Source organism: Muscardinus avellanarius (genome assembly GCF_963383645.1).
Source record: "Muscardinus avellanarius genome assembly, chromosome: 8".
NCBI classification, from domain to species: domain Eukaryota; kingdom Metazoa; phylum Chordata; class Mammalia; order Rodentia; family Gliridae; genus Muscardinus; species Muscardinus avellanarius.
Window position 1 is genome coordinate 62,987,340 of NC_137794.1, and position 22,518 is coordinate 63,009,857.

The 22,518-nt window shown below is 44.2% G+C and overlaps 1 protein-coding gene across 1 annotated transcript in view; it reads left to right on the forward strand.

Annotated features, from left to right (window-relative positions):
- The window catches only part of ARMC2 (armadillo repeat containing 2), a gene marked incomplete at its 3' end in the record, with an annotated part of 126,053 nt that overhangs the window by 68,806 nt on the left and 34,729 nt on the right, over positions 1-22,518 (forward strand). The window contains exons 10-11 of the mRNA XM_080699876.1: positions 6,449-6,594; positions 7,469-7,568. Coding sequence (XP_080556002.1) covers positions 6,449-6,594; positions 7,469-7,568 — 246 coding nt within the window. The remainder of the gene's footprint in view (positions 1-6,448; positions 6,595-7,468; positions 7,569-22,518) is intronic.

Here is a 22,518-nt window from a genome sequence, read left to right on the forward strand (position 1 = left end):
TACCCATGTACCCAGGTGACTGACACAGAGCCAGCAAAGGAAAACAATACAGACATACTCAAAGTAGGACATTAGGGCTTGAGGCGAACAGAACCATCTCCTGTCATGGCAGGATGCCACAGCAGGAATCTGCCAAGGAGGCCTCCCTCGGCAGCCAGGCACCACAAGTTATGGAGGACCGTAGGTTAATAATACTTTTAATGGATGCATTTAACAAACCCCAATAAATGCTTAGAAATTTGGGTACTATTGCTTTCATACACATTTTTATCATTGGTTTCTTTTTAAATTTTTTCTTATAGTATCAGGGATTGAACCCAGTACCTCACACATGCTAGGCAAGTGCTGACTATACCCCCAGCCTTTTTAATATATAATTTTTAAAATTTATGTATGCATGTATGTGGTACTAGTGATTGAACCTAGGGGCATTCTACCTCTGAGCTTTACCCCCAGCACTATTTTATTTGTTATTTGGCAATAGGATCTTGCTAAGTCATCTCACACTGGATTCTAACCTGCCATCCTCTGGTCTCAGTCTCCAAAGTACTAGGAGCACAGGTGTGTAACACGACGCCCAGCTTATTCTATTTTGAGGCGGGATCTCTCTAAGTAGCCCATGCTGACCTCAAACTTGCGGTCCCCCTGCCTCAGCCTCCCGAGTCAAGGATTACAGGCCTCTGCCGCCACACCCGCCTTCACCGGTCTCTTCCCTCTCGGTAAGAACTGTGGTGATCCTGTGTGAGCCAACACGAAACTCCTTGGGTTACCACATAAGCTCTGATTTGGGGATATATGTGGTCTCAGTTGGGCACAAGTCCAAGATATGAATGTTCTTTTATTAGTAGAGGGAGATGGATTAGCTGAGGTTGGAAAATGGCATGGCTTAGGTTTTAAATCTTTTGACACTGTTTGTGGTCTCTGGCAGCTGTATTTATCCTTTCGCATCATCGGCGGGAAGTGAACCCTTCTGCAGTTGGCAGTTAAGTTGAGATAAAGCTCCAGGGATTCGGGTCATGGATATTCCAGATGATTGAGAAGTAAAATAAATGTGTTTAGAGACAAATGTTAAACTGAGTGTGTGTGGGGGGGGGGGTTGGGGGAGACCGGGGTGAAAAGCCTAGGGCACCAGCCTACCTGGGACTGAGAGAGAGAGAGAGGCCTAGGGCACAGACTACCTGGGAGTGAGAGGCCTAGGGCACCAGCCTTCCTGGAAGCTGGTGGAGTTTCTCACCCTTTTTCCTTATCTCAAAAACAGGGCATATGAGCCGGGCATGGTGGCACACGCTTGTAATCCCTGCGCTTGCGAGGCAGAGACAGGAGGATTGTGCGGGTTCGAAGCCAGCTGCGTGCGCTGGCTTAGGAGACCCTGTTTCCAAATAAAAATGTAAAAATAGGTCTGGGAGTGTAGCCCGGAGGTAGAAGGGCTTCCAGGAACCCCAGTACCACCAAAAAAACAAAAACAAAAACAAAACAAAAAAACAGGGCATATGAGCCCTTTCCTGTCTGTCTCATAAAATAGCTCTAGAGCCTGTGAAATCGCTGCTCAGATCCTTTGAATGATGCCACTGAGTGTATAAAAATAAGTAAAATGAATCTTGATGCTGGGTTCAGTTGAGGAAGCAGAGTAACCCCCACCCTATTAATGGCCCAGTTTTCAAGTGCATTATGTCCCAGAGATTTCTTTGAAAGCCCGTTGGGGGGAGGTTGTTTTTTGGGTTTTGCTTTTGTTTTTAGAACTGGAAAAATGTTTCTTTAAAGAACGCTGATGTCATGATTGATGGCGAAGCTCCTGGGCTAGCCGAAAAGCCTGCCCAACTTCTGAGGTACCTACCCATGAGTCTCATGGAGGACTGTGAGCCACACACTCCTCTGTCTGGGGAGGTGCTGCTGGCTGTCACCTTCTGGGGCAGACTCCAGAAAGTCCCCGGGGACTGAGGACTCCGAGGGAGGACAAGTGCAAAGGGAAGAAAGAGGGCCTCTCCTCTGGAACAGGGCCGGCCTTGGAGGCTGGGGTCTTCTAGCAGCCGTCTCACTGTGTCTACCGGCTGCAGCAGAGAATGCTGGGCATGGGGCCAGAGCCACTGGTCTGTGCTGTGGCCTAAGCCAGAGTCCCCATGTCTCAAGACTTAAGTTTTCTAGTGTTTGCTAAGGTTTCTCAATTAATTAATAGTTGTAAACACAATTTGAAGTTAATAATTAAGTACCAATAGTCAACTTGAAAAAATGCTAAATCTTTTGAGTTCCAATTTCATTGTATGGAAATGCTGCTTGAGCCTTTGTAAATCATCTAAGTCTTTTCTAAGCATGAGTTTTCCCTTTAAAATGGGTCGTCCACACTGAATGCCCGTAATCTCAGGCCTTGGGATTCTGAGACAGGAGGATCACAGATTTGAGACCAGCCTTGGCAAATTAAGTAAGCCCTTCAGCAACTTAGCAAGAGCCTATTTTAAAATAAAATTGGTCTGGTGATGTATCTTGGCAATAGAATGCCTCTGGGTTCAATCTCCAGGACTAATAAAGTAAAACAAAATAAGCCAGGCATGGTGGTGCATATTTATAATATCAGTACTTGGGGGGCTGAGACAGGAGGATTGCAGGTTTTCGGCCAGCCTCAGCAACTTAGTGAGGCCTTCCACAACTTAGTGAGACCCTGTTTCAAAATAAAATAAGGTGTGGTAGCTCAGGAGTAGAATGTCACTGGGTTCAATCCCCAGTACCACAAATAAAATGATAAAATAAAATAAATGAAATGGGGTGGCCAGGCTTGGCGGTGCATGCTTGTAATACCAGTGCTTGAAAGGCCGAGACAGGAGGATCGCACAGGTTCGCGGCCAGCCTCGGCTACTTAGTGAGGCTCTCCACAACTTAGTGAGACGCAGTTTCAAAAAATAAAGAATAAAAAATAGGATGTGGGGATGTAGCTCAGAGGTAGAATGCCCCTGGTTCAATCCCCAGTACCATAAATAAATACATACATACACCATACATGCATACATACAACAAAACAAAATAAAATAAAGAGGGTTTCCCAATGTTGACTGAACAATGAGAACCTTGAGGATCAACTAATGGAATAGGCAACTTTGCAACTCCTGACCAGCTTACCAGGTTGAAGGTGGTGCCTCTTAATCAAGGGGTTTGGGGAACACAGAGAAAAGCAGATGCCTCGGAAAACATCGAGCACAGCACTGTCGAGCGCAGCTCAGTCGTGACTCTGTAGTAGACCCGCAACCACAATCACAGTGGAAGGTTTCTTCCTGGATATATGCAAAACTCTAGGTCCCCGTCATTTAAGAACTGCTAATGAGCAAGGATACTCAAATTGTCATTCATCCTCTGTAGAAAATCAGTTCTTTTTTCTTTTCTTCTTCCTACTGGTCGCCTTCTGACTCAGTATATATCTCCCACATGCTTGCAAATTAGAAGGCGAGAAACATAACTGAAACTCATATTTTTCAATTTGCTGTTTCTTGGTGAAACAGCAATTTCAGAGTTGGTATACACTCTAGTAAGTCCTTTAGAAGGAGTCTGTGTACATTTATGAGTATGTGTACATTTAACTTGTATTTTTTTAAAGAAAGAATCTAGCCGGGCATGGCGGCGCACGCTTGTAATCCCCGCGCTTGGGAGGCTGAGACAGGAGGATCCCACAGATCAAAGCCAGTCTCAGATACTTAGTGAGGCCCTCTGCAACTTAGCAAGACTCTGTTTCCAAATGAAGTATAAAATATGTCTAGGAAAGCCAGGCATGGTGGCACACGCTTGTAATCCCAGCATTCGGGAGGATGAGACCGGAGGATTGCAGTTCATGGACAGCCTCGGCTACTTAGTGAAGCCCTCCACAATTTAATGAGTCCCTGTTTCAAAGTAAAGAATAAAAAAATAGGGCAGGGGGTGTAGTTCGGAGGTCAAATGCACTTGAATTCCATCCCCAGACTTGCAAAAAAAATAGGTCTGGGAGTGTAGCCCAGAGGTAGGAAAGCCCCTAGGTTCCACCCCCAGTACCACCAAAAAAAAAAAAAAAAAAGACATCCCAGAGGAAAAAAAGAAAGAAAGAATATGAGATGGTCTAAAAGATTATATAAAATAAAACACATATCTAGGTAGAATTAAGAACAATATAAATTATAGTAGAAATTAATGAAACTACATTTCTCCAAGCATAAAGCTTAGATTTGGGTTAATTCCTGCCTTGGGAGCAGGCTTGGTGGGTGGACTTCCAGGGCGTTAGGAGACAGAAACTCAGCAGGGCACATTCATTCGTGGTCTCTACAAATGTCTCTCCACCAACCAAGAGTTCTTCTTAGACTTTCAATTTTCACTTATATACAAATGAGCTCAAAAGTTGGAGCAAAGTTCAGAGTTAGGTGGGCTGACCTGGAACTCGCCTTCACACTGTTCCAGACAGACTCTCCTCCCACCTATATTTCTCCATTTTCCCCAGAAAAAGCCACTGGATCTGAACCCCCATGTGGTTCATGGAGACTGGTGGCAGCTCAAATGAATGCATCTGCCTGGTGGCTTCTTCCAGACCATTCTCCCTCAGCTCTGGTTCACCCGGGTCTCCGTGAATCCCCTGCACTCTCTTGCCAGAAGCTTCTTAAAGGGAAAAAGACTTCTCTTTTCCTTCTTCCCCCTTGTTTCCCCTGGTCCCTCCCCTCCTCCTTCTGTTCCAGGCAGCCAGCAGCTGAGCACTGTAAGAGCTCCTTATGTGCATGTTGTATTGTCCTCTGAGTAGAGAGAGGAGTGGAATGCTTTGTGCACGAGGGTGGCTCACCACGGAGAGAAGGTGCGTGGACTCTGTGATGGGTGCTGCAGAGGCAACGGCAGGCTGGTCCCTGACACCGAAGAGGCAGCGTTCAGAGAGCAGGAGTAGGCCTGAGCTATATCCCAAACAATGAGCAGCAGATGTCCAGTGGAGGGGCCACAGGGGGCTGAGGGGGCCTTTGAGTGGAGGGAGTCGTCTAAAGATGGCCATGTGAGAGGGAGGAGGGGAGGAGCAGGGGAGGCCCAGGAGCAGTGCACAAGACTTCAGAGTGGCTGAGACGTTGCTCACCGGGCCCTGGGAGATGAGGGGAGGTCTTCCCAAAAGGCTAAGGGTGAAGGCTGGCATTGAGAAGCCCCTGAGGCAGCAGTGAACAGCTATGGGCAGATTGGCTGGACGGGGGTGAGGGATGTGGAAAGAGCCCATTGGGGAGCTATAGAGTTTGGGTAAGAGACAAAGTTATAGGACAGACAGAAGGGATGGAACAGGTGACCAGTCAGACATGGAAAGGGAGGGGGCAGAGTTCTGAAAACCTGGGAAGGGGCTGCTGTCATCAGTGAGACACAGGGAGCAAGTCTCATGGCCTCCACTTTACTAATGAGGAAGTATGGCCTGGGGTTAAGTAGTCCAGGCTTGGGAGTGGTGGGGCTGAGCGACTCTTACCTAGTGGCCTGCCTGTACTGCCCACAAGGGAGCATCGCACCATGGATTAAGATGATAATGCGATGGCAGCATCTTTTATAGATTTACCAAGCTGTTCTCTTCTCCGCTCTTTTTTTTTTTTTTTTTTTTACGGGTCTGGGGATGGAACCCAGGGGCAGTCGACCTCCAAGCTACACCCCCTGCCCTATTTTTTATTCTTTATTTTGAAGCCGGGTCTCACTGAGTTGCAGAGGGCCTCACTAAGTAGCTGAGGCTGTCCGCGAACCGCGATCCTCCGGTCTCAGCCTCCCGAATGCTGGGATTACAAGCGTGCGCCACCACGCCCAGCTCTCTTCTCCACTCTTATACAAAAGCAAAAGTGGATGGTTTCCAGAAATTGTTTTACAAAATAAGAGAAATTTGTGAGACTTCAGTACTTGCCTCTTAGGAAAAAAAAAATAAACCTAATAGGTTTGTTTGTTTGGTTTTGTTTTGGTGATAAGGGTTGAACCCAGGGACATTCTACCTCTGAGCTACATTCAGCCCTTTTATTATTCATTTTAACATTCAGCCTTTTTATCACTCATTTTTAAACAGTCTCACAAAGTTGTTGAGGCAGTCCTGGCTAAGTTGCTGAGGCTGGCCTTGAACCTATGATCCTCCTGTTTCAGACTCAGATTACTGGCATGTGACATTGTGCTCAGCTCTAATAGTCTTAAATATTCTTTGGCTACATCATCTTTGATGTCACTTACAAAAAGAACAAGAAGTTTCTACTCTGTGGACCTGATATGGCTCTACAGGTTCAAGTGAAGATCTTAGGATTTCATTCTTTACCTGTGAACCAAATTAGGCGTTCTTTAAGGTTTTTATTTCATGCTATTCTGCCTAGGCCTATGTGCTCTAGTAGGAGAACCATAATGGGGGCTTGGTTTACCTACTGGTATAATACAATTTATAGGATGGATTGTGCTGTGCTATTTATTGTGGCTATATTTTCCAGCTTTGAAAAATGGCACAAATATGTTTTTATCCTAGACGACTGCTACGTTGAGAAACTTGGTTGATTCACCACTAGCAAGAAGTAAGTTCCTGAGCATTGGTGCCCTTCCCCAGCTCTGCACGGTGATGGAACTGTACATGGGCGACAAGGACGTCTGCACCAATATTGCCAGAATATTCAGGTGGGTACACTCAACGAATGAAGTCGCCTTTCAGAAGTGGTGATGTTTAGATTTGGGGCTCTCTCTAATATTTGTGTGTGTGTGACTGGCAAAAATATATATATATATATATATATATATATTTTTTTTTTTTTCTTTTTTAACCTCACTTAGCAGAAAAAGTAAGTCTAGTGGCCCAAGTTTAAGATATATAATCTAAACCCATTCCGTTTCCTATGTGATTGTAATACAACTCTAAATTCATGAACTGCAAGTTTAATTTTAGTTCTCTGGTGAGGTTTTTGTGTGTTTGAATCTTCTCAATTCATTGGAGATAAAAAAAAATCTATATACCCTAAAACATAGCAAACTTTCTGGAAACATTACTTTAAGAGTTTTCATTCAAAGAGGGCATCACTAGCCTGGCATGGTGGTGCACTCCTGTAATTCCAGTACTTGGAAGGCTAAGATAGAGGACTGCAGGCTCGAGATCAGCCTCGGCAACCTAGCAAGACTCTTAGCAACCTACCAAGACCCGTTTCAAAATAAAAAATGGCTGGGGGCCGGGCGTGGTGGCGCACGCTTGTAATCCTAGTGCTTGGGAGGCAGAGACAGGAGGATCGCGCGGGTTTGCAGCCAGCCGTGCTTTCTTAAGAGATCCTGTCTCCAAATAAAACATATAAAATAGGCCTAGGAGTGTAGCCCAGAGGTAGAAGGGTTTCCAGGAACCCCAGTTCCACCAAAAAAAAAAAAAAAAAAAATGGCTGGGGTTTAACTTGGAGGTAGAATGCACCTGGGTTCAATCCCTAAACAAAAAACAACCAAAACCAAAAAATGGCATCACTGAAGTCTGATCTGAGTTAGTTTGTAATCAAAGGTTATTTTATTTCTGCAGCAAACTAACCTCTTACCACGATGGCTGTGTGTCCTTGGCCAACTATTCCAGATGTTATGCCTTGTTTCTGGATCTGATAAATAGATACCAGAAGAAGCAGGTCAGTTCTTCATGTCTTTGATTCTTCAATGTCTTCAGTGGTTTTTTATTTTTTTTATTACTGTGTTTGTGTAAACCCAAGTTGAATGGTTCTATGTTTTGAATGTGTAGGTTACTGTTAGAAGCTTCCATTAGATGAGTAAATGGGCTGACCCTGGAGGCAGTGAGTTACTTACAGGAGTGGAGGAGGGAGTAACTTGAGGCAGAAAATGCCTTGATGGCACGTAGAAGTCCCAGGAGGATTCCTGGTTTAGGGAGGATGTGGGGTAGACTAGAGGAATATTGCTTCTCCTAGGGATCCATAGACGAATACATAACATGACAGTCATCGTGCACTGGTTATTCTAATAGGAGCCTTAGTTGGATACAGGCCTATATTCTAAGCCTATAGAGTCGGGTGGGTGGAATGAGGCCTCTCCATCTACATTTTAAAAGGAACCATGGGGACTTCTGATGCAAACTGAAGTTAGGAATCCCTCCACATTGACCATACTGTCAAGATTCTTCTAGCCCTTAAAATTCCGAATTCTCTAATTCTTACAAGATGAAATTTCTAGGTAAAATATTTAAATGAGGTAATTTTTTGTGTGTATGTGTGTGTGTGTCTTTTTTTGTTTGTTTGTTTGTTTGTTTGTTTGTTTGGGGTTTTTTGGTAGTACTGGGAGTGGAACCCAGAGGCTGTCATACTTACAAGAGAATTATTTATGTATTTAATTATGTAATTTAACTATTTTCCCACCATTATCCTTTGTGCTTTGGTATTGACTTAGATGACTGTCCCTGGAGAAGACCTCTTTGCCTTCCACTCTAATTTTCAAATGGAGAAAAAACAAAAACAAAAACAAAAAAAAACCCACACACACTTCTACTTAACAGTTTGATTTCAAGTTATGTCATCAAGTACTGACAAGTAGCCCTACTATTTGGTGGCATTGCTGGCCGATACTGTTTTCATTGCTGGTTGATACTGTGTCTCTGATTATACCTTATATAATGGCCATCCTTAATAAATAGACAAAAATCCTTGTATCTTGCCAATATGAAAGACCTGAGATGTCAGTGTGGTTGGAATATGCTTTTTCTGACTTGAGGAACTAAATACTTCAACATTTAACTGATATAAGCTTTTACAACACTTCTCACTAAACTGCTTTTTATCGTAAGCCATAGTTATCTATAAAGCAAAATTAATATATATATATTTTTGTGGTATCGAGTATGGAACCCAGGGGCATTCTACCTCCGAGCTACACCCCCAGCCCTATTTTTTATTCTTTATCTTGAAACAGGGTCCCACTAGAGTTGCAAAGGGCCTCACTAAGTAACTGAGGCTGGCCGTGAACCCAGCCAGATCCTCCTGTCTCAGCCACCCAGATGCTGGGATTACAAGCATGTGCCACCTGCCACCACGCTCAGCTAGAAAGTCCTTATTTAAAAGCCAGGGCTTTATTTACTTATATTATAATTTTGTGTTCCTATTAAAATTATATTCTAATTCCCAAAGAAGAATAAAGAACATTTTGTAAATAGAACCATCAAAGAAATTGCATAATTTATTTCTTTAATCACCAAACTTATTTTAATTATAATGGTGAAAAACATATTCAAATATAGTACATATTTCCTTTCCATCCTAGAAGATGTTAAAAATAATTTATCCTCCTCCAGTCATGGTGGTACACGCCTGTAATCCCTGTACTTTGGAGGCTGAGACAGAAGGATCGCAGGTTTGAGACCAGCCTGAGCACCATAGCAAGACTCAGCAAACTAGTGAGATGCTGTTTCAAAACAAAAAGTTCTGGGGGATGTAGCTCCAAGGGAGAAATGCCCCTCTGTTCAATCCCCAAAAAGTAAATAATTAATTAAAAATAAGGAAAATAATAATTTGGCCTCAGCTGGGTGCATTGGGTCACATCTACAATCCCACCTACTCAGGAGGCTGAGGACCATAAGTTTGAGGCCAACTTGGGTAATTTGGCAAGATGTCACCTTAAGAACTAAAAAAGGTAAGCCGAGCATGGTGGTACATGCCTATAATCCCAGTACTAATGAGGCTGAGACAGGAGGATCTCAGGCTTGAGACCAGCCTCAGCAATTTAGTGAGACCTTGTTCCAAAAGAAAATAGAGTTAAGGATATAGCTCAGAGGTAGAATGCCCCTGGGCTCAATCCCTACTACTACTACTACTACTAATACTAATACTACTAATAATAATAAAGTTAGGGGTTTAGATCAGTGGTAGAGTACCCCTGAGTTCAATGTTCAGAACCACAAAAAATTAAAGTGTATCCTTTACTTGGTGCCAAAGGTTAATATTCTGAGCAGGAACTATCACTCTAGAGGCTGTTCATCCCACACTGGGAGCCCAGCTTGAGTCTACTGATGTCTTTACAGGTCTTGAGATGTTCTCTCTTCCTTTTTTCTTGTTGCTTACCTCTCCCTTTGGTAATCCTCAACCACCCTTTTGCAATTATTTGCTTGCAACCAGCAAAGAAACCTCACGATCAAGCTTAGTAAAAGTGATTTTAAAACTCTAGAAGCACAGGCTGTTAGTGAGAAGGGCCTAAGGGACTCCTTGATAGCATTTCTCTGATGACTTCTCATCTTTAAAAAACAATTTATATTTCCATTGGCAGCTCTCAGGCTCCGTGCTCTGAGGTAGTGCCCAAGACCCGTCAATTTCTCCCACATCAGCACATCATTTTCAAGATTCCAAGGTAGCTAGCATACCCGGCTAGCAGATCCAGAGCCAAGAACCCCACCAGGATGTCCAGGAGTGCAAGCTCAAGTCACAATTATTAAGAAAAGTCATCTAAAATTTAGAAATAAAGTGTACGACGGGAGGAGGTGTGTCCTGACACTGTCATGCTGGGGCTTTGTTTAATGCCACGTACCTCCCCAGGCTTGATTCTCTGGTAGAATATATCCCTGTTACATCTTAATTTATAGATTTCTATCAGGTAGACAGGATCACCTCAAAAGTTAGGATCTAGCCTGGCATGGTGGCGCACGCTTGTAATCCTAGCATTTGGGAGGCTGAGATAGGAGGATCGCAGTTCAAGGACAGCCTCAGCTACTTAGTGAAGCCCTCCACAACTTAGTAAGACCCATAAAGAATAAAAAATAGGGCTGGGGGTGTAGCTAGCTAGGAGGTAGAATGCCCCCTGGGTTCCATTCTTAGTACCACAAAAAAATCTTATTACCTTATAGGGGTGTGTGTGTGTGTGTGTGTGTGTGTGTGTGTGTATGTGTGTTTTACCGGGGATGGAACCCAGAGGCATCCTACCTCTGAGCTACACCCCCAGTCTTGTATTATTTTTTATTTTGAAACAATGTCTCACTAAGTTGTTGAGGACCTCGCTAAGATGCTGAGGCTGGCCACAAACCTGTTATCTTTCTGTCTCGGCCTCCCAAGTACTGGAATGACAGGCGTGTCTCAGCACACTCAGCTTGATTTTTTTCCAGTAAGAAAAACGCCTCCAAACCAAAATATTTTTGGAAGAGTAGAGAAAGAGCTCAGGCTACAAGGAAGCAATTTTGTATCCCAACTACTTCCTAAAATCATTTATACAAAGCTCCCATAAGTCTTTGTAAAAATACTTCTTTTGTGGTCCTCTGACTGGTTATCGCTTGTGTAGGGGTCTTACCCATTACCAAGAGTTCCCAAGGACACAGACTTTGTCTAGGTAAAGCTGGAATGTGACTCTGCATGGTAGGCTCACAGTAAGTGCTGAAAGAATGAATTTTGAGTGTGTGACATGCTTGGAATCTTTAAAGTGCTATGAAATATTTTTTCTACTACTCAAGCACTTCTTTAAATATTTACTTTCCCCTTCCTAGTGTGGAAGAGGGAATAATAAGAATTCTTTCCTATACTTTTCACACTGTTGGGCTGCCACAAGCAATAACAAAACTGAAATGCTGGATTTTAAGTGACTTTAGTCCAGCACCGCAGATTAAGTTCATGTTTCCCTTGGCACAGGTGGCCAGTTGAATACGATTTATTTTGCCTCTTCTCTTAAAAATAAAAATAACTTCCAGAAATTCCACACTAGGTTTCGATGCGACTGTATTGATCTGCAATGGTTAAAAACTTTGCTACACCTGAGATTTGCTTGGGCGTCCAGCCTTGGAGCTGATCTTTGGAAAGTAATTCAGCCCTCCAGTCACTTCAATGGAATTATTGATTTCTATAATTATTTTTGTTTCAGCTCTAGGAAATGTTTCTGTAAGACTAACTTAGGTTGTACACATATACTTTGGAAGCTCTGTAGATACATAGATACTACCAGTGATTAAACAACCAGACTTGATATGCCTTATTGTTGTTCTGAGTGGTTAGGTTCGCATCTGTCCATCTTTTTACATATATACACTTTTATTTGGTGCATTGTAATTATACATTATACTGGGGCATGGAGTGATAGAAACGTGCGTGTATGCAACTCTTGGAGCACTTCCCTCGAGGTCCCAGTCCCACCTTCCCTCTCTCTGTGCTTCTTTGAGGTTCGAATCGGCAATTTTGTATATATGTGGAGCATTATGTCAGCTGTTACACTCTCTCCTCTGCCTCCCCTAAGTCCTCTATCACTCCGCTGGGGTCTCTGCTTTTCTACCTGAGTCTACACCTAGCTGAATTTCTATGTAGCTTTCGCATATAATAGAAAACATACAACTATTTTTTTTTTTTGAGACTGACTAATCTTACTTAGCATAAATTCTCAAGTTCCATGAAGTTTCCTGCAAATGACATGATTTTGTTCTTCTTTATAGCTGGGTAAAATTCCATTATGTGTATATATCATAATTTTGTGACCCATTCATCTGCTTCTGCCTTAACAACCTGAGAACTACATTTAGACTAAGCATAGGTTTCCTTTTCCTTTTCTTTTTTTCATGACAGTACTGAGGTTTGAACCCAGGAGCATTCAACCTCTGTGCTACAGGCCCAGCCATTTCCTATTCTTTATTTTGAAACAGGTCTCACTAAGTTGCAGAGGGCCTCACTAAGTAGTTGAGGCTGGCCATGAACCTGCGATCCTCCTGTTTCAGCTTTCCAAGTACTGGGATTACAAGCATGCATCACTAAAACTAGTTTATATTTCCTTTTTCTAAAACTAGCAAGTCTTTGTAGCCCGTAGCCTGGCACAGTGGCTCACAACTGTAATCTCAGCACATAGGAGGGTGAGACAGGAGGATCACTTTTTTTTGTTTTGTTTTTGTTTTAGTTTTGGTGGTACTGGGGATGGAACCCTTCTACCTCTGGGCTACACTCCCAGACCTGTTTTATATTTTATTTGGAAACAGGGTCTTTTAAGCCAGAGATGCTGGCTTCAAACCTGTGCGATCCTCCTGCCTCCGCCTCCCAAGCGCGGGGATTACAAGCGTGCGCCACCACGCCCAGCAAGATCAGTTTTTAAGGCCAGCACATTACAGCTTAGTAAGACCCTGTTGCAAAATTAAATATAGAGCTAGGGATATCACTCAGAAATAGAATGCCCTTGGGTTTAATCATCTCTACCACAATTTAAAATTTTTTAAAAAGGTTGTGTGTGTGTGTGTGTGTGTGTGTGTGTGTGTGTGTGGTTTTCAAGGAACTTAGCTTTTCGTTTGCTTTTTTGTGGTACTGGGGATTGAACCCAGAAGCATTCTTCCTCTGAGCTACACCATCAAGCCTTTTTTAATTTTTTGTTTTGAAATAGGATTTTGCGAAGGTTATGCTGAGAGTCTGTGTTACTGAGGCTGTCCTCAAACCTGCGATCTTCCTGTCTCAGCCTCCTATGTACTGGGATTACAGTGTGTGTCACACTGCCTGGCTCCAAGAACTTACGTAATCAGCATTCAGAAAGCTATAGAAACATACATTTTAAACAAGATGAGTTAAGGCTTTGAATAGAAGTGTGATTCAGAAAGAAAAACTAAAACAAACACAAAAAAATGGCTTGGGGGAGCGATCTTAATCTTTTCTATGCCAGATAGCGTACACAACAAAATTAAATGTCATATAACTGAAAAAAAATCAGTTCTTTTTTTTTTTCACCCAGGGACATTCTACCTCCAAGCTATACCCTCAGCCCGATTTTATTTTTCATTTGGAAATAGGGACTCACTAAATTGCGGAACCTCCCACACACTGGGATTACAAGTGTGCTGCCGCCATGCCCAGTTCAACAAAGTTCTTTATACAAAGTATCGATAGGTACCTAAATACAATAAAAAATAAAATAAAAAGAAATCATGTATATAGTTGTATTTGTACACATGCTAAATCAAAAACTATAAAACAATGAGAAACATTAATGGAGCAAGTGCAAGTATAAAGATATTTCCTGAATTCCCATGTCTCATGGAACAACAAAACCACGAATCTTGAGGTCCTCTCCTTGCATACTGTTCGCTACCTGCATTTTCAGCATCTGATCAGATCCTGCGTTTTCTTTCATTTTCTGTGCGATCCTCTCCACAAATATAAACAACTGGCTGCTGCTTTGGGGGTTGAGCCCTCCTTGGTGTCCATTGTTAGTTTCCAGGCTAACCTGAACCAGGCAGTCACTAAGACTCATTTTATAAAATCAAATCATTCTTATGGCTGTGTTTTCAAAGAACATAGAAACAGAAATCTTAAACAAGAAAGAAAGAAGAGAGAGAGAGAGAGAGAGAGAGAGAGAGAGAGAGAGAGGGAGGAAAGAAAATAAAGACCACCTATACTGATAAATAAAATGTCACTCTGCACATGATCTTATCGGGCAGGCCTGCGGTGCACACAACGATGGCTGGTGACTTCCTCCCTCCACCCAGGGGAAGTCCTGCTCTGAACCAGGGAGTGCTGTTGGGAGAAGTAAAATATTTCCTCCCCGTCTGCCGTTGTTTTCCCTTTAAAGGGGAAATAAATAGAAATTATGTGAGGAAATAGCAAAAGTTAAAAAAATCATTATTTTTATATTCTTCATCTCTTGTCAGGGTAAAGTTTGATTTCAATTGATAACAGGCCTTTTTTTTTTTTTTTGGTGGTACTGGGGTTCCTGGAAGCCCTTCTACCTCCGGGCTACACTCCCAGACCTATTTTTACATTTTTATTTGGAAACAGGGTCTCCTAAGCCAGCGCACGCGGCTGGCTTCGAACCTGCGCGATCCTCCTGTCTCTGCCTCCCAAGCGCGGGGATTACAAGCGTGCGCCACCACGCCTGGCGATAACAGGCCTTTTTGAATCTACTCCATCTTTCTGTATAAGGTCCAACAATAACAAGATGGTAGGAGAATTACGCTTGTGTTTTTTCCACATTTGTTTTGGGAGTATTATTTACTAGTGAAGTAGGAGAGAAGAAATCAAAGATAGGTAGAAAGAAGACCTGCAGGAAGGACCAGGAAAATGATATTTTAATGAGGATGTCTGTGCTAAAATTCCAAGCCAGGCCCGTCAGTTCATCCCAGGTTTCTGGAGAATTTGCAGATCTTTACTTACTCCCTTCAGGAATTACCCTGACCACTGTTAGGGTCCACACAAAAGGTGGTCAGACCACTGAAAGGGGAAACCCATTCACTGTTGTTGCTGTTCTATGGCACTGGAGATTGAACCCATTCACTGTCAATAACTTCCTTGGGCGCTGTTAGCCATCCCACCTGTGAACAGTTCAAGCAAAAGGGACCTGAAAGATGACCACAGGACCCACATGTTCTTGTGAATATTGGACTGGTATCATCCTCACAACCCCCCCGGGAACTGTCCTATGAAGGAGCTGTGGACCCCAAGTGCCTCTCTCACGCTCCAGAGAGCCTGCATTCTCCCCTAAATATGTATTTTTTTGCTTCCCCAGATAAAATCCCTGTCTCATGGAGAAATTATTTTCTGTCCTGTAAGTCAAGGACCTTACTTACTGGTCCTTAGTTCCTCTTTCTTCCTTACTGGGAATTCCTCTGGACCCTTCATGGAATCAGGGAATTGTCTTCCCTCCCATGACATGACACAAGGAACATGGATGTGTATGTAGGTCTATAAACATGTGTATGTTTATACGTACGTGTATATAAAAGCAAGCTGGGTGAATGGCACACACCTGTAATTCCCAGTCTTTGGGAGGCTGAGACCAAAGGATCATGAGTTCAAGACCAACTTAGGGAATTTAGGAGACCCTGTTTCCAAGTAAATAAATAAAAGGGCTGCAGGTATAGCTCAGAGGTAGGAAGTCCCTGGGTTCAATCCCTAATACCATAATGAAATAAAAGAAAGAAAGCCAGCTGTAGTGGCGCACGCTTGTAATCCCAGCATTCGGGAGGCTGAGACCTGGAGGATCGCGGGTTCGCGGACAGCCTCAGCTACTTAGTGAGGCCCTCTGCAGCTCAGTGAGACCCTGTTTCAAAATAAAGAATAAAAAATAGGGCAGGGGGTGTAGCTTGGAGGCTGAATGCCTCTGGGTTCCATCCCTAGACCAGAAAGAGAAAGAAAAAGAAAGAAAGAAAGAAAGAAAGAAAGAAAGAAAGAAAGAAAAGGAGGGAGGGAGGGAAAGAAGGAAGGAAGGAAGGAAAGAAGGGGGAGGGAGGGAGGGAAGGAAGGAAGAAACTTAGGCTGGGAATGGAGCTTAGGGCAGAGCACGTGCCTCGTATGCACAAGGCCCTGGGTTTGATCCCTGGCACGACAGAAACAAAAGGAACAAAAGCAATATTATAAAAACAGACTGTGGAGGAGAATCCTAATTCTTCCCCGATTTAAATTAAATGAGCAGCCGAGAGTGGTGTAACAGGCCTGTGATCCCAGCACTTGGGAGGCTGAGACAGGAGGATTAGGAGTGAGGCCCTCCATAAATTGGTGAGACCCTGTTTCAAAAATAAAAAGAATAAGCTGGGCGTGGTGGCGCACGCTTATAATCCCAGCATTCGGAAGGCTGAGACAGAAGGATCTGTGGTTTGCGCAGACAGCCTCAGCTTCTGAGTGAGGCTCTTTGCAACTCAGAAAGACCGTGTTTCAAAATAAAGAATAAAAATCGGGGCTGGGGGTGTAGCTCAGAGATAGAATGTCCCTGGGTTCCATCCCCAGTACCAAAAATAAATAAATAAATGAATAAATAAATAAATAGAATAAAAATAGGGCTGGGGGTATAGCATGGGGGTAGAATGCCCCTGGGTTCCATTCCCCAGTACTGCAAAAAAAAAAAAAAAAAAAATTAAATTGGCAGCTCTAAAACTTGCTTTATCATCAGAATCACCAAGGGAGCTTTAAAAATACAGGTTCTCACCAGGAGTGGTGGTACACAGCTATAATCCCAGTACTTGAAAGGCTGAGACAGAAGGATCGCAGGTTCGAAACCAGCTTAGCAATTCAGTGAAAGTTGCATCGACTTGAGGAGACCCTGTTTACAAACAAAAATAAATAAGATTTTAAATGTCTAGGGTATAGCTCAGACGTAGAATGCCCCTAGGTTCATCCTCAATACTACAAACTCACACAAAAAAATAGAGGTTCTCAGGCCCCACCCTGGGAAATTCTGGTTAAGGCCTGGGTTGGGGCCCAAGAACCTGTATTTAAGGGACTCTTCGAAGGAGTCATTAAGCAACATATTTGGGAATCTATGGTATGAATTATTAAAGTGGTTCTTTAAAATGCTTTTCTCCAATATTGACACCATCAGGTTGCCCACAGAACCTCAAGAGACTGAAAGTAATGAATCAAATCAGCCACAATAAGTCAGTCTTTTTTATAGGCACGTGGCTGGCAGGGAATCTCCCTGACCAAGGAGTAGCCACATGGGCAAGACTGGCCAAGTGTCCAGATAAGTCCTGGGACCATTGACTCGGCGGCCATGATGTTGTTGAGGCTTCCGGCGGTGGTCAGAGCAGCCGTTCAGGAGGCATGAGTGCGGGACCCGGGGACCCCCAGAATTGCCTGCCCAGACACAAGTCTGGTAGAAAACAAATTTAGGGAAGAGTTTAATGTACCACCCTATCTTCTTTTGCTAAGAAATTGCCCCTCGTCTGATGGTAGAAAAGGCAAAATCACCACTGACTGGGGAAAGATACAGCCACACCTGGCCAGTGTTTTGGTCCTGGGAATTGAACCAGGGGGTTCTCCCTGTGAGATACAACCCGGCCCTTTTTATTTTTTATATTGAGACAGGGTCTTGCTAAATTGCTGAGATTGACCTCAAATATGTGATTCTCCTGCATCACCCTCTCAAGAACTGGGATTATAAGAATGCATCACCACACCTGGCTCAGTATAGACCATTTCTAAATTTTGTAAATGTGCAACAGATTTTTCTCTTTCTTTCTTTTTAATTTGTTTTTTTTTTCCACTAAAGTTTGAAGCCAGACTCCTTCTACCTCTGAGCCACACCTCAGCCCTATTTTGTTTTTTGAAACAGAGTCTCATTAAGTTGCTGAGGCTGGCCTCAAACCTGCAATCCTCCTGTCTCAGCCTCCCAAGTACTGGGATTATAGATGTGTACCCCGATGCCCAACTTGACACAGATATATATGAGAGTGAGCAATCCATTAATCCAGTCTATACCACCTGTCTTTGCACACAACCCTTAGTGAAGCGGGCCTTGGTCAGCCTGTGGTATATAGTCAGGGGGTCCTGGCTCATCAACGGTCTCGATAAGCAGGAATCCACTCCTCTCAGCTCTTGCAATAGAATTCCACAGAGGGAACAAGGAAAACGTCTTTGGCTCATATCTCTGCAGTTATCTGTCCAAGATCCACGACCCAACCAATAACTCCAGTCCCCATATGCACAAAAACAGACAGAAACCGTGTTTCAGCAGGCTTAATGCAGTATGAAAGCTAAACTTTAGAGCTAGGTTAAAATGCAGACCAAAATTCAATTAAATGACAAATTCCATTTAAGAAATATGCACATATTGTCTGCTTTATGGTGTAAACTACATTTGGTATGAACCAAATGTGCAAACAGATGGGCTTAATAATGAAGGAAGGAGCGGCGTTGCTACCAGCTTTGAAGCAGAGGCTGCCTTAGGAGGCGCCTCTGACGTCAGTGTTGCTACATTTAGCAGCTCCGCAAAATACGTGTGGGTTTGTTTTTTGGAAGAACATGAAGGGATTTTCCCCATTTCTTCTGTAAATATCTCCTGGGCAAGAGATCTGGTAAAATGCCTTATATAAGACTGGCACTGTTTTGCAAAGGTTACCCACGGTCCAAAAAGAACCACCTCCATCTTCATTCCCACCACCTGTGTCCACTGGCCCTCTGTCTATTTAACCCCCTCAGCGTTTACATACGGTCAGTTTCTTGGTCTGTTTGTTCCTGACACCGGGAACCGAACCCAGAGGGTTTTTACTTCTGAGCTACAACCCAGCCTTATTTTTATTTTTTTTTTATTTTGAAATAGGGTCTTGCAAAGTTCCCCAGGCTGTCCTTGGACCTGCTACCCTCCTTTTTCAGCCTCCCAAGTACTGGGATTATGGGCATGTACCCCTGTTCCCAGCTTTTTTGTTTGGGTTGTTTGTTTGTTTTTGCAGTACTGGGAATGGAACCCAGAGGTATTCTACCTCTGAGCTACACCCCCAGCCCTATATTTTACTCTTTATTTTAAAACAAGAACAAGGTCTCATTAAGTTGCAAGGGCCTCACTAAGTAGCTGAGGCTAGCCATAAACTGCAATCCTCCTGTCTCGGCCTCCCAAGTACTGGAATTACAAGCGTGCGCCACCATGCCCGGCCGCTTCCTTGTTTTATTTCATCTTGGTACTGGGGACTGAGCCCAAGGGCTTTCTGCTTCCAAGCCACATCCCCAGCCCTTTTTATTTTGTCTTATGAAACAGGGTCTTGCTAAATTGCTGAGAGTCTGGCTACATGGCTGAGGCTTTCCTCAAACTGAGTCTCCCTGACTCAGCCTCCCAGGTACTGGAATTACAGGCATGGCGCCATCACGCCTGGCTTCTCTGGTTTTTTTTTTGTTTGTTTTTTTTTAACAGAACTCCCAGATGCTAGACTATTCTGAGCGCCTTCGCAGATGCTGTCAGGGTACTGCCAGGCCGTTCCTTGCTCGTGCTGCGTCTGAAGTCATGTCTCTCCAATTGCATTTAGACTTCTTTTCGGGTAGGTGGATTTCTCCAGCCATGCGTGCACTGTGGCCACTGATTTACAAAGCTTAGGCCTTTTGGTATTGGAAACAGGACCTGGAATATCTGGACAGCGTGGGCTGAAAGCAACCCCCCCCCCCGCCGCCCCCTTTTCTAGCTCTCCATCTGTAATGCGATCCGAGCCATGCGGCAGTCCAGAGATAATGTGTGACCTCTCTTTGCCCCCCATCCCCTCTGGGGCGGGCAGAGGATTGGTCAGGAAGCCTCCTCCACCCCTTCCCCTGGCGCCTTCGCATGGCAGCTTGGCTCTGCGGGCCCTCCGCCTCCTCCCTGGCAGGAGGCGCCTGTGGCTCTCTTCCCAGCCCCTCTGCAGGCACATTCCCAGTGGGCGCCCAGAGCATTTGGCTGGGCTGGCTCCTTGTTGCAGCCTTGGCCTTGGTCTGCACCCTGACCGGGCAGCTGCACAGCAAGCCCTGAGCTTGTCCATTTGCCCAGCTCCTGCCGCTTTGTCCTTGTAGAACTCAGCACAGAACCCAAATGCCCGGGTTATGTCTGATGGCTTAAAAAAGAACCAAACCCAGAGAAATTCTAGCAATCGCCTTGGTAGTTTGAGTGCTAGCCGTATTCAGAGATATATATGGTGATGCTTAATCAGTTGATTGGATGGATAGGTAGATGAGGAATCAGGTATAATTTCTTCTGGTTTTAAAATGATTCTCTACCGAAGCCGGGCGTGGTGGCGCACGCTTGTAATCCCCGCGCTTGGGGGGCTGAGACAGGAGGATCGCGCAGGTTCGCAGCCAGCCTCAGCTACTTAGTGAGGCTCTCAGCAACTTAGTGAGACCCTGTTTCCAAATAAAATATAAAAAAGGTCTGGGAATATAGCCCGGAGGTAGAAAGCCTCTGGGTTCCACCCCCAGTGCCACCAAAAATAAATAAATAAATAAATAAATAAATAAATATGATTCTCTACTTAAGAATCTTTCTTTTTCTTTTTGTTTTGTTTTGGGTACCAGGGATTGAACCCAGGGGCATTGTACTTCCTAACTACACCCCAACCCTATTTTCTATTTTGAAAGAGGGTCTTGCCACGTTGCCGAGGGTCTCACTAAGTTGCAGAGATTGTCTTTGAAACTGTGACCCTCTTGTTCCATCTACTTGGACTCCTGGTCTTGAGCCTCCAACATCTCAGATACTTCCATTTCTTATTCAGTACTTAGGCAACCTGCTGACCCACCTTCAGTTCCCTTGGGTTAGTTAGCATTCCTGTAGTAGCGCACAGGCTGGCTTCCAATCTGTTAAAATTCACAAGCTCTTCAAGCCACCTGTAAACTCAAGTAACATTTGGGTTTTGGTTAAGGGTGGGCAAGCTGGATAAATGATGCAAACTATAAATCCTGATTCAACTCTCAAGTGGAAGAAGTTTCCAGCCACAGTTGAAACAGCATTTTGCTGGGCGTGGTGGCGCACGCTTGTAATCCCAGCGCTTGGGAGGCTGAGACAGGAGGATTGCACAGGTTCAAAGCCAGCCTCAGCTACTTAGTGAGGCTCTGAGCAACTTAGTGAGACCCTGTTTCCAAATAAAGTATAAAATAGGTCTGGGAGTATAGCCTGATGGTAGACAAGCCTCTGGGTTCCACCCCCAGTACCACAAAAAAATAAAAATAAAAAATAAACAGAGCATTTTAACTAACTTAATTTTCTGGTTAAGAGAGGGTTCAGATTTTTTTTTTTATAGGATAAAAAACTTGTGTAGACATACGCGCACACATCGCCCAGTTAGCCCCTATCCCACACCATTTCCTCCTCCTCCCTCCTTCCCATGCTTGGCTTAGTGGAGGGTTCAGATTTTAAGCCCGTTTATATCCCCTTTGGTTTCAACCCATTCTTGAAACTCTTTCTAAAATGTTTCCCCTTGCTTGGTAGAAGTGACTCTGCTCTGAGCAAGTGGAGTCTGCAGTCTTTCCCTTCTGTGGAAGCCGGATGCTGGTCCTTCCCAGTGGTCACCGTCGCACTAGGCAGCTCTTTAAGGCCCGGCAGGGAGGGTGTGGGAGTGGGGAGGCGATGCAGAAGTGGCCTCACGGGCCCAGATGGTGCATTGGAGCCTGGCGCTGGCACTGATCTAATGGGTGGTGGATGTTTCTGAGCAGAGGGATGCTGCAAGGGCTGTGCTTCAAGAGGGGCATTTAGCCAGGCGTGGCGGCCCACACCAGCCAGACCTTATTTCAAAAAAAAGGAAAAAGAATTTATAAAAGGGCGGGGAAAGTAGCTCAGAGATAGAATGCCCCTGGGTTAAATTCCCCATTACATAACACACACACACACACACACACACACACACACACACACACAAATGTTGTTTAGCTGGGCACAGTGGCACATGCCTATAATCCCAGCTACTCAGGGGGCTGAAGCAGGAGGATCACCGGAGTAAAGGAGTTAAAGGTAAAATAAAATAGCTAGGTGTAGTGATGTACAACTGTAATCCCAGTACTTGGGAGGCTGAGAGAGAAGGGTTACAGGTTCAAGGGCAACCTTGGCAACTTGGTGAGACCCTATTTCAAAATAACAAATAAAAAGGGTAGGGGTGTAGCTCAGGAGTAGAGCACCTCAGGTTTCAATCCCTAATGCTATACAAAAATAAATCAAGTAAAGGGCTGTCTCTGGAGCTGGACAGAGACCATTCTGTTCAGCAGAGCCCTGCTGTTAGAGAAGATAGGGACAAAGCTGGGTGTGGTGGCACACACTTGTAATCCCAGCATTGGGAGGCTGAGAAAAGAGGATCACAGGTTCGCAGACAGCCTCAGCTACTTAGTGATGCCCTCTGCAACTTAGTGAGACCCTGTTTCAAAATAAAGAATAAAAAATAGGGCAGGGGGTGTAGCTCAGAGCAAGAATGTCCTCAGGTTCCACCTC